This window comes from Eriocheir sinensis, chromosome 22 (genome assembly GCF_024679095.1).
Source record: "Eriocheir sinensis breed Jianghai 21 chromosome 22, ASM2467909v1, whole genome shotgun sequence".
NCBI classification, from domain to species: Eukaryota; Metazoa; Arthropoda; class Malacostraca; order Decapoda; family Varunidae; genus Eriocheir; species Eriocheir sinensis.
Genome location: NC_066530.1, coordinates 6,109,641 through 6,127,057, shown reverse-complemented (window position 1 = coordinate 6,127,057; position 17,417 = coordinate 6,109,641). Strand labels below are relative to the sequence as shown.

The following is a 17,417-nucleotide window of genomic DNA, read 5'->3' as shown; positions in this document are numbered from 1 at the left end:
GTGCCACCCCTGACCTGCTGACGGTTTTGATGCGTGATCAATTCATCGATGCCCTGGACAGCCCTCAGCTGAAGATACAAGTGAACCAAGCTAAGCCAACATCAATGCAGGAAGCTCTGGCACGTGCCATGGAGTTTGAGTCCTTTGTTAGGTCTAGCTTGTCGAGCTTCAGGGACGACTCGACTTCTGGCTTTAGGGCACGAAAGGGCGCTGTCAGCGACACAGACAGGTTCAAGGAACGTGCTGGTACTGCGAGAAGGTTGGGCACAAGGAGAACAGAATGCTATAAGAGGAAGAAGGAATATGAAGGTGCCGCTAAGAAGAAGCCCAGGGAAGGACCCAAGTGCTGGACCTGTGGAGAAAAGGGGCACTGGAAGAATGAGTGTCGGAAAAATGTGCCCCCAACGAGGGACCACCACTCGGGAAACTAAGAAGGACTGGTTCACGGGGGCAACAACCAGTCTGTCCTGTACATGCCCCGAAGATATCAATGTGCAGGAGAACCACCATGACGAGCTGCCAAGTGGAGGGCAAGGTTGACGGAGTGTTGTGGCCTGTGGTCGTCGACACTGGCTCGGAACGCACATTGGTGCGGCCTGACGTGGTGAGTCATCGTCGGCTTCCTAAGACGTCGCATCGACTGTGCGGAGTCACTGGACACTATGCAGAGCTCAGAGGCCCAGTGGACGTGAAGTTTGAGCTCGGAGGAAAGGAAGAGTCCCTCTCTGTGTACGTGGCTGACATGGACGACCCCTGTATCCTAGGTATGGATTATCTTGTCTCCCACAGGTGCGAGCTGGACTTTCGCGCTAAGCAGCTGACTGTAGGAGGAAGGAGGGTGCCACTGACGACTGTGAACAAGGAAGACCTGCCAGTGACGGTCAAGCGCACCACCATTATCCCTGCGAGGTCGGAGATGCTGTTACCCTGTCAAATTACAGGTGCCCCCGGCTAGCCTGTGTGTGGTAGAGAGTGGAAGTCGATGTCCGGTAGAAAACGGGGTGATTGTAGGCAGTACTCTGGTAGACCCTGCTGCAGCGGAAGTGCCTGTCGTCGTGGCCAATGTCTCCTTCAGTCCAAAGAAAATAGAACAAGGGACCATGGTGGGGTTGTGCCAAGAGATCGACCAGGAACCGAGAACCTGTGTCTGCAGGAGAACCCTGACGAAGCCCCAGGAGGAGCTGCCCGACTACCTGCGCGACCTGTTTGACAGGAGCTCCAAGTGTCTAGAGGAGCCCCAAGTGGAACAGCTCAGGGAGCTTCTCGTGAGGAATGCAGATGTGTTTTCCACAGGAGACCTGGACTTGGGGTGTACGGACCTGGTAGAGCACCACATCGACACAGGTAGCCACCGCCCAGTGAAGCAAGCTCCTCGAAGGATGCCACCAGCCCGTCGCAAGGAGATGGATGAGGTAATGGATGATCTCCGGCAACAGGGGTTAATCAGGCGGTCCAGCAGCCCGTGGGCGTCTGCTGTAGTGCTCGTCAGAAAAAGGACAGTTCCCTCAGGTGCTGCGTGGACTACCGAGCCCTCAATGATCTCACCATCAAGGATTCATACCCACTCCACGGATCGACGACACGCTCGACGCTTTGGTGGGCTCAAGTGGTTTTCAACACTGGATATGAAGTCTGGGTATCACCAAGTCAAAATGGTGGAGCAGGACAAAGAAAACAGCCTTCTCCTACGGTCAAGGCCTGTGGCAGTTTAAGGTCATGCCCTTTGGCCTGTGCAACGCGCCGGCCACGTTCGAGCGGCTGATGGAGAGGGTGCTGGAGGGACTTCACTGGAAGACGGCACTCATCTACCTCGACGACGTGATTGTCTTTGGCCAGACCTTCGAGCAGGAGATGGAAAGACTATCAGAGGTTTTCGCCCGGTTTAGAGCTGCACCTTAAGCTCAGCCCGAAGAAATGCTGCCTATTCCAAGGGAGGTCCAATACTTGGGACACATCGTGAGCGAGGCTGGAGTACGCACTGATCCTGAGAAGGTGGCTGCGGTAAGGGACTGGCCGACACCCACCAACGTGAAGGAGCTGCGGAGCTTCCTCGGGTTGTGCTCATACTACCGCAGGTTTGTAAAGGCTTCGCTACGATTGCTGCACCACTGCACCTCCTGACGAAGAAGGGCGCAAGTTTGAGTGGACAGCGGAAACTCAGGTGGTCTTTGAGAAGCTCAAGGAGGCCCTCATCAGCTCGCCCGTACTCACCTACCCAGACCCCTCTAAGCCTTTCATACTGGATTGTGATGCCAGTGATGAAGGGATTGGAGGAGTGCTATCCCAGGCATGTGCCGACATGGAACAGGTTGTGGCCTACTTCAGCAAGAAGCTCACCCCAGCCGAGAAAAACTATTGCGTGACCCGAAAGAACTACTGGCAGTAGTCAAGAGCCTTGACTTTTTCCATGCTTACCTGTACGGTGCAACTTTCACCATCCGCACGGATCACGCTGCATTGCGGTGGTTGAAGTCACTGAAAAACCCTGAGGGCCAGCTTGCTCGCTGGATAGGTAAACTAGAGCAGCATCACTACACTATTGTGGACTGATCTGGGCTAACACACGGTAACGCGGACAGCTTGAGCGCCCTGCCAACCTGAGTGTCAACATTGCCTCCAGAGGGAAAGCGTCCAGAATATGTGCCGCCGCACTACAGTGGAACAGACAGCGGAGGTGCCATGGGAAGACTTGGGAAAACTGCAGCGGGAGGACCGAGATCTGAGACCAATTATGGAGTGGCTGAGTCAGTCGTCAACGCGACCTGGGTGGGAAGTCATCTCGAGAGAAAGCCCTACCACCAAGAATTACTGGACTCAGTGGGACACTCTTCGAATAGACGACGGGGTGTTGCAGCGACGCTGGGTCTCTCATGATGGTCTTGACCACTACTGGTCCACGGTGCTACCTGTGAAGTCCCAGGAAGGCGTCTTGAAAGAAATGCACGACAGCATCACCAGCGGACACCTTGGGGAAAGAAGACACTGAGTCGCCTGCGCCAAAGGTTATATTGGGTTGGGAAGGACGTGGAAGAATGGTGTCACGCGTGTGAGGTGTGCTGTGCAAAGAAGGGCCCCAAGAAGCGTCACCGTGCCCCATTGCAACTATACCAGGTTGGAGCCCCCATGGAACGGGTGGCAGTGGATATAGCAGGACCCTTGCCTCTGACGACGAACGGAAATATGTACATCTGCGTCACAATGGATTACTTCACCAAGTGGCCGGAAGCCTACGCCATCCCTGACCAGGAAGCCACTACCATCGCCAAGGTTTTGGTGGAGGAGTTCTTCTGTCGCTTCGGTGTGCCTAACAAGCTCCATTCCGACCAGGGAAGGAATTTTGAGTTAACAGTCCTTGCTGAGTGCTGCAAGCTTCTGGGTATCAAGAAGATCCGGACCACCCCTCTGCACCCACAGTCAGATGGAATGGTGGAGAGGTTTAATTGGACGTTGGGCCAGGAGTTGGCCAAGCAATGCAACAATGATCAGTCTTCATGGGATCAGAAGCTGCCTGCGCTCCTCATGGCCTACAGGTCTGCCGCCCACGAGACTATGGGGTATTCACCGGCAAAGCTGATGTTTGGACGTGAGCTGCGATTGCCGGTGGACCTACTGACAGGAAGGCCTCCTGGAGAAAGCCTTCAAGGGACGCCTCCAGTTTTGCCCGTCAACTAGAGGAACGGCTGGAAGAGGTGCACCATCAAGTCCGAGGTGCCTTGAAGTTCTCCGGGGAGGCCATGAAGCGCGGTTACAATATGAGGGCAAGCCACGTTAACTTCAAGGAAGGAGACCAAGTCTGGCTTTACAACCCGCAGAGGAAGAAAGGACAGTCTCCGAAGTTACAGAGCCCCTGGGAAGGCCCTTACACTGTGCTAGAACGCCTCTCCAACGTGACTTACCGAATCCGGAGAACGGAAAGGACCAAGCCGAAAGTTGTCCATGTCAACCGCCTATGGAGGTACCACGGTCCGGGAAACTACACCTGGAACAACTACAGACACCCAGCAGCCGACGAAAACGCAAGGGACGTCCAGGACCGAGAGGAGGTCGACGACGACATAAGCCTTCTGGACCTTTCAGCCGAGGAGATAACCTCCGGCTTCGGCAGATGTTCAGGGACACCCCAAGAAGCGGACGACGACGAGGCGCACCAGGAGACAGACGCGCAGGAGGCACCGAGCAGAAGACAGAGACAACGCAGGCGTCCACAGCGATACGACGATTATTATGTTTTTGATTAATTCTCTTACGTTTGTATATAGTTAAGTGTGTGATCGGGACGATCACAATTAAGAGGGGGGGATAGTGTTGTGCTGGAAGCTTCCCCCGGCGACCATAGGCCTCTAGAAGGCTCCCGGAGAAACGAGCAAGGGGGCGGGGAGCAAGGCGAGCCGTCCGCGCTCCGCGGGGCGCGGCCAGGCGCCGGGCGGGAAGTGTTGCCAACTCGCATATATTTTTGCTACATGTTCTTGTATGATCTAAAATATACTGTAACATTCTAGACTGTACTGTTCTGGATATATATAGGAGAAGAGGGCGAGAGAGTCCCAGTCATAGTAAGCTAGTGGTAAGTGAAGAGTCCGAGTGAAGTGTACTACTAAGGAAGAATATTAAACTACAGAAGCTGTGCAAAGTGTTTACATATCTCCCTCCCACGGAGTCTCCTGACGGCGACACGGAACCCAAGTAACACGTCCGGCATAACAATACTGTGGGTTAGCTTAGCTAGCTATCAGGTATAGTTTAGATGTAATGCGGGGAAAACTGAGAAATCAAAAACCTGTAATAACTAAAGTGTTGCTTGTGAATCAGGTGGTTACGAACCGCAAGACAGACAGACGAACCAGATGTGGAGCTGGTGGCGTGACTACGCCTCGGCCGAAGGTGCCGAATGATCATTAGATAGTTTTTTTCATGGAGGATTGACGAGCAGAATTTTTCACCTGTATTGAGTGAGAGAAAACCAGTTGCTTCGGAACTCCTTCTGAACTGGAAGAACAGGTCAATTGTATGTTAACTAAACCACCGATAAATGGGTTCACTAGCCTCTGGCTAGCCGCGGGCAGTGGGGGGAGGTGAGAAGCCGACTGTGTGAGGGAGTCTCATGTTAATGTTACTTAAAGAGTTGAATTGACACACACCGTCTCGACCTTACCCCCACAGGTTCCCTAGCACACTGACCGAGCTGGTACCTCACTTGTGTCATTATATAGAGTACGTATGTGAACATCCCCTTTTGTGTGGGCTTATGATCACCCCCTTGGTATCTTAACCCCACACGAATACCTTGCCCCATGATCATCTTTGTGAACGCATATCGGTGGTTGAAGGGAGACATTTTATGCACCATAGAAACTTGACTAGGGTAGTTTTGTTAGCTATGGCCAGGACTATAAATATATATATATATATATATATATATATATATATATATATATCTATATATATCTATATATATATATATATATATATATATATATATATATATATATATTATGAAATGTTCTGTGAAGAGAATGCCCTACTGGTGATTGGAATGATGAGTTGTAATCAGTATTGTAAAGTAACTCCGTTAAAGCTCGCTACCATTACCAACAGAATAATGAGTTGTCAATAGCATTGTTAATTAACTAAAGTAAGCTCGATACCATTACAAACAGAATGATGAATTGTAAATAATATTGTTACTTAACTTCCATAAGCTCGCTACCATTATATACCAACATAATGTGAATAAACCTCATAATAATTTAACCTTTGTGTTGCATCACCCTAACAACTATGATTGATTTGATTGATTGATAGTTTATTGTTGCAGGTAAACAACAAGGGAGAAGGGAGGAACATGCCATCCCAACCCCCAGGCAGGACAGAGTGTGATTATACAACTATTAATACATGTGTAGGGAGCATCATCAACTATGAAGCTCACTTGAAAGGAATGTATTAAAACAGAAGATCGAAGTTGAAGGCAACACATAAATAGCTAGTGGGTAGTCTAGTTAGCTAGCGGGTAGATTAGTCAGCTAGCAGGCACCGCCTGGGAGCCCTGTACCCAGAGGCAACTGAGTCAGTTAGGTGCATCCCTCCACTCTGTCAAGGTGCTCTACAGGCACCCGTAACTGCCTGTATAGGAGAGGGTTGATAGTTCGGTCGGTGGGATACTCCGGCCATTGCAATTTCTGAGGCTTCAGGGCCGGTACTTATAAAAGTTCATAGCGCTATGAATTTTTCATAAACCTTCAAAATGGCGGATATTTTTCATAAATATTTCATAAGCAGTTCATAAGCCTTAAGAAAAATTCATAAGCGTTAAGAAAAATTCATATGGTAAGACAGCGCGAGAGGTGTCATACGAGCTTATGAAATTTTCATAGGTACAAAGGACTGACTCTTCAACGGGTCACATGTACATGAAGGTTAAGATCAAGATCAAGGCATCATGGCTGGACAACAACAACAAGCCCGTGTACGTCAGCCAAGGGAATTTCGAGAAAGGTTCGATAACGGGCAGCCATCTTGGAACAAGTCCCCTTGTTCCCAGTCTGCAATTTTACCACTATCACCTCGGGCCCCGGCCCACAGTGCTTCCCAATACAACCCCAAGCTCTGCACGACACCCCAGCCTACCCTGGATGCCGTCAGATCCGGGAGAAGGCCGCGAGGCCATCTCCGCCCACCTCCCAGCTTGAGACCTCCCCCGACGTCTCCAGGCCCCCACCTTCACCCGTCATGGAACAGATGGACTCCGCCACCTTCTCCATCAAACGGCCTCGCTCCCCACTTGGTGATGTACCCTCCAGCGACCCCAAACACCATCATGGTTCTCCTCCCTCTCCTGACCCCATTCTCACGCCCGCCGCCCAGCCCTCCACACTGTCCTCCGCCCTCGACCCCGGGAACCTCCCCCCTCCTCCACCCCCCGAGGACCCTCCAGAGTACCCTGCCCTCACTCCAGCCCTCCCTTTCCCCAACAAGCGAGATCCCGCCGGCAAGGCACCACTAGTAGTATGCCTCTCCTCCTACGACCACACCCGCTGCTTCATCCACCCGTCCAAGGTGGCCAGTGCTCTGCACGGCTCCATCTTCCAGAAAAAAGTGATCGAAGATACCCTGCAAATCACACACGGGGGGTACGGGTTACGCTTCGAGGTCGCGAACCTCGACAACCTAACCCAGCCCCCAGAGTCAGTGACCTCCCTGGGGAAATGGCCCGTCCGCTGTCGGGTGATTGACCCTGACCCGGCCTACAAACATACATACGGCCGGATCTGCAGTCGACACTGCCCTGCCTGACAGTGTCATCCTAGAAAAACTGACCGTTCTGGGGGCTCCACTCCCTCCCATGCGCCATCTGCCGACTTCCTGGCCAGTTCCTAGACGGTGCCAGAGCCAAGGCCTGGCGATCCGCATTAAATTCAAGGCCCTCTCCCTCCTCACGTGGCCATCGACAGTACAGCCTATACAGTGCAGCCCCATTCCATTCCTGTCCTCAATGCTACCACTGCCTGGCATACGGGCATGGGACGGGGACCTGTAGGGACAGGTCAGGTGCCGCACCTGCAGCGGTCTCCACGCTGCAAGGACTGCACTAAGGACCCTCGCTGCCTCTACTGCCAGGGTGCACACATCCACCTCCAAACTCTGCCCAGCTCATGCAGCAGCAGACGAAATTCAAAGCAGCCTTAACAACGGCGACCTGACGGTGCTTGAGTCCCGGCAGCGGATGCGGGAGCTCAAACCCGGATCCTTTCGCCCGGGACCACCACTCCTGCGCCCCCCCTCAGCCCTGCTGCTACCTGCTTCCGGAGTGTTGGATCCTACCCCTTCCACCCACTATCCTGGAGCCATTGTCCGTCCCACTCCCCGTCTCCTCGCCCTCGCGCCCACTCCCCAACGCCCCCCCCCCCCCCCCCCCCACAGCCCCTCAGCAACACTGCTCCCCTTCCGCATCCCCTCAACCACCTCACTCTGCCCACCCACACACACAGAGGGCCACCCACTCCCCGCCCTCTACCCCCCCCCCCACCGCGCGGTCCACCACCCGCCCCCCGCAGCCACTGATTTCTCCCCGCCGTCGCCCGGTCAGCGATGTCCTCACCCCTCTCCCCAGCGCCATCAACGCCCCTGCTCCCGACCGCCCTGCTGATAGCTCCCCCGGCCCCGCTTCCCTTGAAGGGCACACCCATACCGCCCACCCCCTACCCCTCCACCCCTTACCCCTCCACCCCCTTGACCCTCCCCAGGGCCTCCCTGACAACCCATCACCACTCCTCCTCTTACCGGTACACCACGCCCACCCTCCATTCCAACCCATCTCCCACCTCCCAGCTGCCCCACTCCCCGACTTCTCCCCACCCCCTCACTCAGCCGACACTGCTGCCCAGCCCACCGCGCCCCTTTCACTCACCTCCATCATTTGTAACCTCCCCAGTCATCCTGACCTTCTGCTCTCCTTTTCCAGCCACTCCCTCTCAGACTGCTTCTCCAAAACCCTTCCTTCCCTCATCTCCTTCTTTGGTTCCCTTTCAACGTGAATCCTCCACCAACATCTCCCTTTCTTTTCTGGAACGCCAGGTCCCTTTATCCTGGCTTCTACAATTCAAAACATACCTATCCTCCATCTCTCCTCTCCTCATAGGTGTCTGCGAGACCTGGCTCGCTGAACCCTCCCCGTCATTCCTGGCTACTTTCCCTATCGGCGGGACCGCCGAACTGGAGCAGTGGGCGGAGGCCTCCTGCTGCTAGTCCGGCCCCTTCCCTCCTGTCAGCTCTCCCTCCCCCCGTCCCCGCGAGGCCACTTGGAGTTCCTGGGCGTCCGTGTCACCTTCAGCTCGGGTCCCCTTGACGTACTTATCCTCTACAACCCGTGTCAGGACATCTCAACACTAGAATACCGCCACCTCTTCAATCAGCTCTCCTCCCCAGCACTTATCATGGGTGACTTCAATGCCCACCACACTCATTGGGAGCCGTCCCTCTTTGCGGCTCAGCAGAACCGTTCCGGCCACTCCTTAGTGGATTTCCTCGCCGGCAGTGCCTCCTTCTCTCTTCTCACCCCCCCGGACCTTCCCACCCGGATTGATCCCGCCACAGCCAGGGCCTCCACCCTTGACCTGTGTCTTGGTAGTGGTCCATTGCACCTCATCACTGTCACCACCGGGCCACACATCGGCAGCGACCATCTTCCTGTCATTCTTACCTTCCGTCACTACACCCGCCACCCCAGGCCCCAGGCCGCCCTAGATGGTCCCTTAGGGCTGACAACTGGCACTCCTTCCTAGAACACCTCTCTTCCTCGCCCTCCCCCAACCCTTCTTCTGACACAGCCATAGAGGCCCTAGCTGACACCTTGGTGGTCGCAGGGGTCCCATTGCTTCACCTTTCGTTCCTCTCAGCCCCACGTCTCCTTCAGGCCCCTTGGTGGAACAGACAGTGCGAGGCTGCGGTGAGGGCCAAGCAGGGCATTCAATGCCTGGCGTCGCAGGCCCATCCGGAAACTGCGCCGGAGGTTCCACCAGTTGGAAAACTCGCTGTAAGCGCACGATCTTGTCAGCCAAAGGGCATCCTGGTCCGCCTTCTGCGCCTCCTAGACTTCTCCACTTCACTCACAAAAACCTGGCTATTCTTCAGGAAGATGGTCCGGCCCCAGGCCCCTCTCATGTTCCCCCTCCACCACAACGGGGTTCCACTAGCTGGGGATGCCCAGAAGGTGGAACACCTAGCTTCACACTTCCGCACACGCCTGGGCTCCCCGGACCCGGTCCCTCCCCCCATACTACCCCAACAGTCCACCATCCACCCCATCGCCCAGCCTTTCTTGATCCATGAACTCGCCACAGCCATAGCTGCACTGCCGGTGGGGAAATCCACTGGGGATGACGACGTTCCCAATGAATTTCTCAAACACCTCCCAGAGGCCTACTCCCTCTTCCTCCTTCAGCTCTTTAACCACAGCTGGCTTTCTGGCACTTTCCCTCATCAGTGGCGCCACGCCATCACCCTTCCACTCCCAAAGCCAGGGAAGGACCCCGCCTCACCCTCCTCCTACCGACCTATCAGCCTTCTTTCCTGCATCAGCAAACTCTTTGAACACCTCGTGCTAACAAGGCTTTCTTGGTGGCTGGAACACAATCATCTCCTTCCCTCTAACATGTCTGGCTTCAGGCCCCGAAACCATCGACGCCCTCCTTGACCTAGACCATCATGTTCAGGAGGGTTTTGGCCGGGGGCGCTTCACGCTGACCGCCTTCTTGGATCTCGAAGGGGCCTTTGATTCTGCCTCCCACAATGCTATCCTCTACAAACTCTCCTCCCTGGGCCTCTTCGGCGCTCCTCTGCTCTGGGTCCGCTCCTTCCTCTCGAGTCGCACCTTCTCCGTCTCTATCGGGACCACCTTCTCCCACCCCTATCCTATCCGCAGAGGGGTTCCCCAAGGCTCACCCCTAAGCCCTCTCCTCTTCAACGTTCTTCTGTCCGACCTGCCTTCCCCTCCTAGCACTCATACCTTCCTCTATGCGGATGACATTTCCCTCCTATGCTCCGCTCCTTCTCTTCCTGAGGCACAAACCCTCCTCCAAGGGGGGCTCGACGCCATCAGCCAATGGTGCACTCAGTGGGGCCTCACCCTCTGTGCACCAAAGTCGTGCCTCATGTGCTTCACCCGTCGCCGCATCCCCGCCATCCCTCAAGCACACCTCACAGGCACAGTCATCCCTTTCCGCACAACACACAGATTCTTGGGTCTAGTGCTGGACGGCCCTCGCCTCACATGGAAGCGCCACATCAGTGCCCTCCGATCCTCCTGTCTGCCCCGGCTGAACCTCATGAGGGCCCTGGCGGGTGTCAAGTGGGGAGCCGACAGAGCGACGCTCCTCCACTTCTACCGCGCCTACATCCGTAGCAAAATCGACTACGGATGCGAGGTCTACGGTTCAGCCTCCCCGACGCTCCTCCGCCAGCTGCAGGTGGTGCAGAACACCGCACTGCGGATAGCCCTCGGCGCCTTCAGATCGTCTCCCACCCTGGCCCTGCAGGCAGAGGCGGGCCTTCCCTCACTAGACCACAGACGCAACACTAAGACAGTCACCACCTTCCACAGAATAACATCCTCTCCTCACTCCTCCCTTCACACTGTCCTGTCCCAACACCAACCTGACCCACTTCCAGCCCCACAGGCCTTCCACGCTCACACGCCATTCATCACCCGAGCCCTCTCTATCTACACCGCTCTCTCTGTCACCCCTCCATCCTTCTCCCCCCTTGCACCTCTCTCCCTAGGTCCATGGTTCCCCTTCCTTCATTCATTTCCCTACACCTTCAGACACCATGGACCAAAGCAGACTGTCCTCACCAGGGAAAGGCCCTCTTCCTGACTCTCCTCTCCACCAAATACAGGGACACCTTTTTCATCTTCACAGACGGCTCACACATTCCCTCCCCTCCCTCCACTAGTGCGGCCATATACCTCCCAACCCTACACACCTCCACCAACTGGAAACTCCAACCCCACACCACCATCCTTGGGGCAGAGCTTTTTGCCATCAGGGAAGGCCTCACAGCAGCAACAACGCTTCCCCCACACCTATCGGTCTCCCTCTTTACTGACTCCCTCACTTCCCTCCAACTCATCTCAACTCACAGACCTCACACACATCACACACTATGCTTTGCCATCCACTCCCTCCTGGCACAGCTGACCTCCGGGGGCAGACGGGTCCACCTTCAGTGGGTCCCTTCTCACATAGGCATCATGGGCAACACAGTGGTGGACCAAGCTGCCAACCTGGCACACACACATCCCCAGCCAATTCCCAGCCCTCCGGACCACAGTGACCTCAAGATCCACCTCCGACAGTCCTCCAACCGCCACTGGACCACCAGACTGACGATAGACCTCAGACAGCTCACCCTCGGCCGCTACAGACACTCCCCCGCCCAGCACTGGCGCCCCTTCTCCCCCATTCGCCCCCTGGACACAGCCATCACCCGTCTCAGGATTGGACACACCCGCCTCAATGCCCACCTGCACAGACTGAACATAGTCCAAGACCCACACTGCCCATGGTGCCCCACACAACCTGACACACCAGAACACCTCCTCCTCCACTGCCCAAGATTCCACTCCCTCCGCACCACCCTCAAAGCATCCTTAACCAGTCTCCGTATTCACAGGCCAACCCTAGAGGACCTGCTGGGCAGCGACGCCCTCACCCCCACCACTGCCTTCCACGCCCTCAAGTGCATAAACCTTCCTGCAGAAGTAGGGGCAACTCGACAGGATCTAACTCCCGCCCTGGTGACAGGACGGCCAGCACAACCAACAACTCCTGATAACAACTACCACTGACGGGGCTCTAGAGGCTGTGGGTCCACAGCCTAAATAGCCCCATAAAACACCCACGAAGAAGAAGAAGAAGAATTTCGAGAAAGGAGACACGTCCTGAATGAACTGAGTGATACAGAACTGATCAGTAGGTACCGACTTGATCGTGCTGGCATTGTTTTTGTGACAGACTTGGTGAGGCCCGTGTTACTGAGACCAACGGCGACCAACAATGCTCTCACTCCCGAGCATAAAGTTTTAATAACCTTAAGGTACCTAGCGGGAAAATGCAGCTCTGTAATGGTGATGACTTGGGAGTGTCCCAACAGACAGTGAGCAGGGTCATCACGGAAACACTGGACGCCCTAAGTGCCCCACACATACTGAAAAGATTTATAAAGTTTCCCGCCAATCAAGATCTCCAGCAAAAAAAGACAGAATTCAGGGACGTTGCTGGCTTTCCTGAAGTGGTTGGTGTTATTGATGGAACTCACATCAGAATTATGAGACCAAGACAGTTTGAGGCAGAATATGTAAACCGCAAGAGATACCATAGTATAAATGTGCAGGTGGTTTTCGATGCCAAATACAAGATTACTGACTTAGAAGCGAAGTGGCCAGGCTCAGTTCATGATGCACGCATTTTGAATGAAAGTGGGCTCAAGAGGATGTTCGAGACTCGTGCTGTTCCAGCTGGATGCCATCTGCTTGGGGACAGTGGAGTGGTAACAAAACTTGGCTGCTGACACCATATCTGCGACCTCAGCATGAATACCAGCTAGCCTACAATAGGTAAGATATGAAATAATCTGCATTTCGTAAAACTATATGATGAACTGCAATAGCTTCTTGATATGATTTGGATAAACAACGTATATTACAAACAAAATATTTGCCTGGCAAATTTGCAGTTTATGACCCCACCCTATTTTGATTTTCAGTTTCCCTAAGAATAACAAACATGGGGACCTAATGGGAGTTTGTGATTTTAGGTGGGGGACTGCAAAATCGGGCACTCTTGCCAGTCTCGCAGTGTTACAACTTTCAGCAATCTAACCTAAACAGTATTATGTAAAAGAATTTTATTTCTACTTTTCAGAGCTCACAAGAAAACACGGAGTATTGTGGAGAGGAATTGGCCAGTGGGCGAAGATTTCATGTTCTCCACAGTGAAATTCGTGTAACTCCCCAGGGAAAGTATGTAAGATTATTTTTGTCTGCTATGTTGCACAACATATGCAAAGACAGAAATATTCAAATACTTTGGAGGGTGGTGAAGAACATGGCCAACCACAAGCAGAGGACAAAATCCAGATGGCTGCGGAGAGGAAAATGGCGACAATGGTGGTCATGCCGAGCCGCTCCTGCAGGTCAAGACCGTGATGGATTGCGGTACAGGGACGAGTTTGTCAGACGCTATTTCAAGTAAGTTATATTAATGGAACTAATTTTAAACCCCAAAACTAATGGTATTATTACAGTGTGTTCCCTGTCTCACTGTTGCATTTCTCACCCTCATACTGGGTTAGTTCTCACCATTCTATAAATTTCTTACCCCTATAAACTGGTAGAAACGCCGTTACTGATTTTTTTTTAATTAGAGATTTCCTTATGGGCGACGCGCTCAGCCTGTGTCCCGGCGCATTACCGAGCCTTGGGCCAAGTGCACCATGGAAAATGGTCTCCAATGACATTTGACTCTAACCTAGGCTAGGTCTTCCGATAGATTATAGTCAAATGTCTTCCGGCGTAGGTTATTAGTATTAGAAAACACGCCGAAACATGATGCGTGGCAACCCTTTCCATTAGCTTAAAATTGAAAAAAATTAGTGAATCATTCAAAACACACAAATATACCAAGAAAATATATTCACTTCATAATTTGCGAGACAGGAGAGACACTGGAATTTTAATTACCAAACTAACAATCATGCTAAAACCACTGTTGTACATTTGGGAAGTACTAGTATTCAATAATGTGTAGTATAATTGAATCATTTCCTTGTAATTTTAGCAATCACTTGCCCTACAAAATCTTATTTTAGCTATGTCTTTTTTTTTCAGTGTTGAACTGTGAGGAACTTCGATGTACAATCGTGCCAGAAAAAACTGTGTAAGTAGAGGAATTTAATAGAAAGACAAGTTTAAGCAATCATATTTATTTATCATATTTATTTTGTATTTTGGTTCCACTTATCACACACTTGTGCAATTTTTTCCATTGCCATCCTAACTGCTCTTTGCGCTTGGATTTGTTCCTCCAGTAGCTGAAGCTCAAGTTTCCTTTTTTTTTTTATGTTGCAGCTCCTCCTCATCTACCATGAAGACTGTTCCGTCTTCGAGGCAGAGGAAGCAGCACACTGGTGACTTCTGTGGCAGGGGCAGAGGAGCAGGCACGCTGGAAATCACCTCAGCAGCAGCAGCAAATAAGGCGGGCAGATCTTGGGTAGCACCCTCCAAGAGCGACTGGGCCAGTTTCTGCATGACTGGTTAACTCACTCATGCAGACACTAAGGAAAAAAAGTTTAAATTATTGATAAGTCTAATTGTACAGTGCTGCAAAAAGTTTAGGACGCGCCTATCAGCGAGCAGGTCGCTAGGGAACTCACGCATTATAAGAAAAGAGCTGAAAAATCGTTACAATGTAGCGAAAATGCTTTGCTTTGTCTTTGCAACGTTGGTGAGTCTCCGCTAAGTAGTGACAACACTGAAAATGAGCTGCCAGTTAGTTTTAAAAATTTAAGTAGTGAAGAAATAACCTTTCCACCCCAGCCCGCTCCACAGTGGCGCTTTGAAATTATGTGTATCTACAGATTGTGTTGTGAACTGGATTTAATATTGGGAAATATGAACAATTATCACATGATATACTTGCAATGATAGTTGCTTTGCATAAGGCTGGGCAGCAAACCAAGGAGATCTTGATACAACTCGGTGTGAGTGAGTGTTCTCTGAGGAAGAACGTTGCCAGGTTTCACCAGCGTGGCGGCGAGGAAACACCCACTCAAAAACCTCGGTCTGTCCACCCTTATAAGGTCTTATAACGGCCGTGGAGCGGGCTGGGGTGGAAAGGTTATTTCTTCACTACTTAAATTTTTAAAAACTAACTGGCAGCTCATTTTCAGTGTTGTCACTACTTAGCGGGAGACTCGACCAACGTTGCAAAGACAAAGCAAAGCATTTTCGCTACATTGTAACGATTTTTTCAGCTCTTCCTAAACTTTTTGCGAGCACTGTAAGCTATGTTAAGTCTGATACACATTGAGTAAAAATGCAGCCTCAACCTTCTTTCTAATACTCCCCAGTGAATCAAGAAAGAGTTCTGGGGGGCAGCATGAGCTAAACATAACAGGCACCAATTTAAACAAATTCCTTATGCCATGACGAGCTTCATGAGACTACCATGCCCTTAAAAATAAACAAATAAATTATTCAACAAATACATAAAAGAAAACTACAGGCACTATAGGTTGACTTGAAATAAATAAGTAAAGTTCCTAGAACCACGAGATTTCCCGCCAATATGCACTAGCATGTTTACGTCCAGCAGTTTTGGTGTTGGGCATACTCTGAATCCAGGTAAGCTTTTTGTGATTTTTCACTACTTGTATGTGATATTTCAGGTTCGTAACGTAAGCCTTAGATTTGTGAATATATCGGGCTGCTCACTGATATATTATCATGGTGATTCTTTGTTGTTTAATGGTAGTATTGCCATGCCTGAGTTATATGAGATGCTTGCATGTATCATCTGAGTGGCCATAACAAAAAAATAAACATTAGGGATGGTTCTGTCAACACCAAGGTGGGATGGTTCGTCAGTAGTCGAACTATGTGAGTAACCAGAAATCACTATTTCCTTTTTATCTTGAAATACAAATGAATATTATGTTCTTTAAGCACCAGTGAATTAAGGAGACAAATTACTTTACATTTTTAATGGTTGAAATCATTGAAATCACGATTTATTAAACAGTGTCTCTTTTTACAAAGGATGATAGGTATGGATGGTTTTCAATACAATAAAGTATTTATTTTCTACACACAGATGTTTCTTATGCCTATAGATAAATTATGTCATTATGGATTTTATTTTAAGTCTTGTACCTGTTTTGTTGATAGTCAATGTGCCTTGTATGCTCTTCTGTCCTCCTTCCCTTCTGACTGTGATATAGTCAATAAGTGCCTTAGTGCCCTTAGCCTGCAGCGCTGTGGTGCTACTGCACACTTTATCTCGGTGCCCTCACATGTTGGGCTGCCCCATAATGAAAAGGCAGACAGACTTGCTCGTGCTGCCTCTGATGATCTCAATGTACACCCAGGTGTTGAATACACCTATAATTATGTTAAGAATTGACTTAGATCCCTTGTTAGTGAGTCTGTTACCAATCAGCTTGCCTTGAGGTGTCAGGATGGTAGTCCCTCCAGCATTCACTATGCCCAGGTATCAAGTATCTGCACCCACACTTATAGTAGGCTTAGTGCATCCTATGATCTGGTGGTGATGCGGCTGAGGCTGGGCTATAGATGTTACTGGAAGGTCAGTGGGGCTGACCCTGTACCTTGCCGCTTGTGTGCCAGGCCAGGGGGTCACACGCTCAAACACTATGTCCTGCAATGTTCTGCTGTTAGTGCCTACCGCCCACAGGGCCACTGGGACCTGCCTGGGCTGGTGGCCTGGTTCATTAACAATAATGTTCTTTCAGCTGTGCTTAGTATCCTGCATTTGCCTCTAGATTGTAGTCCATATGTACAGTCCCTTATGTCTGCTCCCTTGACTAAATCAAGGCCTTTATTTTTTTAGCACTTGTCCCCTTCCATTGTCTCTTTTTAGTTTCCTGGTGCTACTTACACATGTATCCTTAGTTGTATAATCACACTCTGTACTGCCTGGGGGTTGGGAATTGGGATGGCATGCTCCTCCCTTCTTCTTTGTTGTTTTACTTGCAACAATAAACTATCAATCAATCAATTAAACAATGAATTGTCGTGGTGAAATACAGGATGGCCGTTGAACCACCACTCACTTAATTTACACTTTCATGAAAATATCGTCAAAGGCAAGACCCAAAACAGGTTCTCAGCAAATATTGTA

General features: G+C 51.3%; 1 protein-coding gene across 1 annotated transcript; it reads left to right on the top strand.

The window, feature by feature from the left end:
* Positions 1–9,634: 9,634 nt before the first annotated feature.
* LOC127002281 (uncharacterized) lies at positions 9,635–13,068 on the top strand. Its single transcript, XM_050868093.1, has 4 exons — positions 9,635–9,953; positions 10,165–11,081; positions 11,321–12,040; positions 12,652–13,068. Exons 1-4 carry the CDS (start codon positions 9,635–9,637, stop codon positions 13,066–13,068), a joined length of 2,373 nt encoding a protein of 790 aa, XP_050724050.1.
* Positions 13,069–17,417: the final 4,349 nt, after the last annotated feature.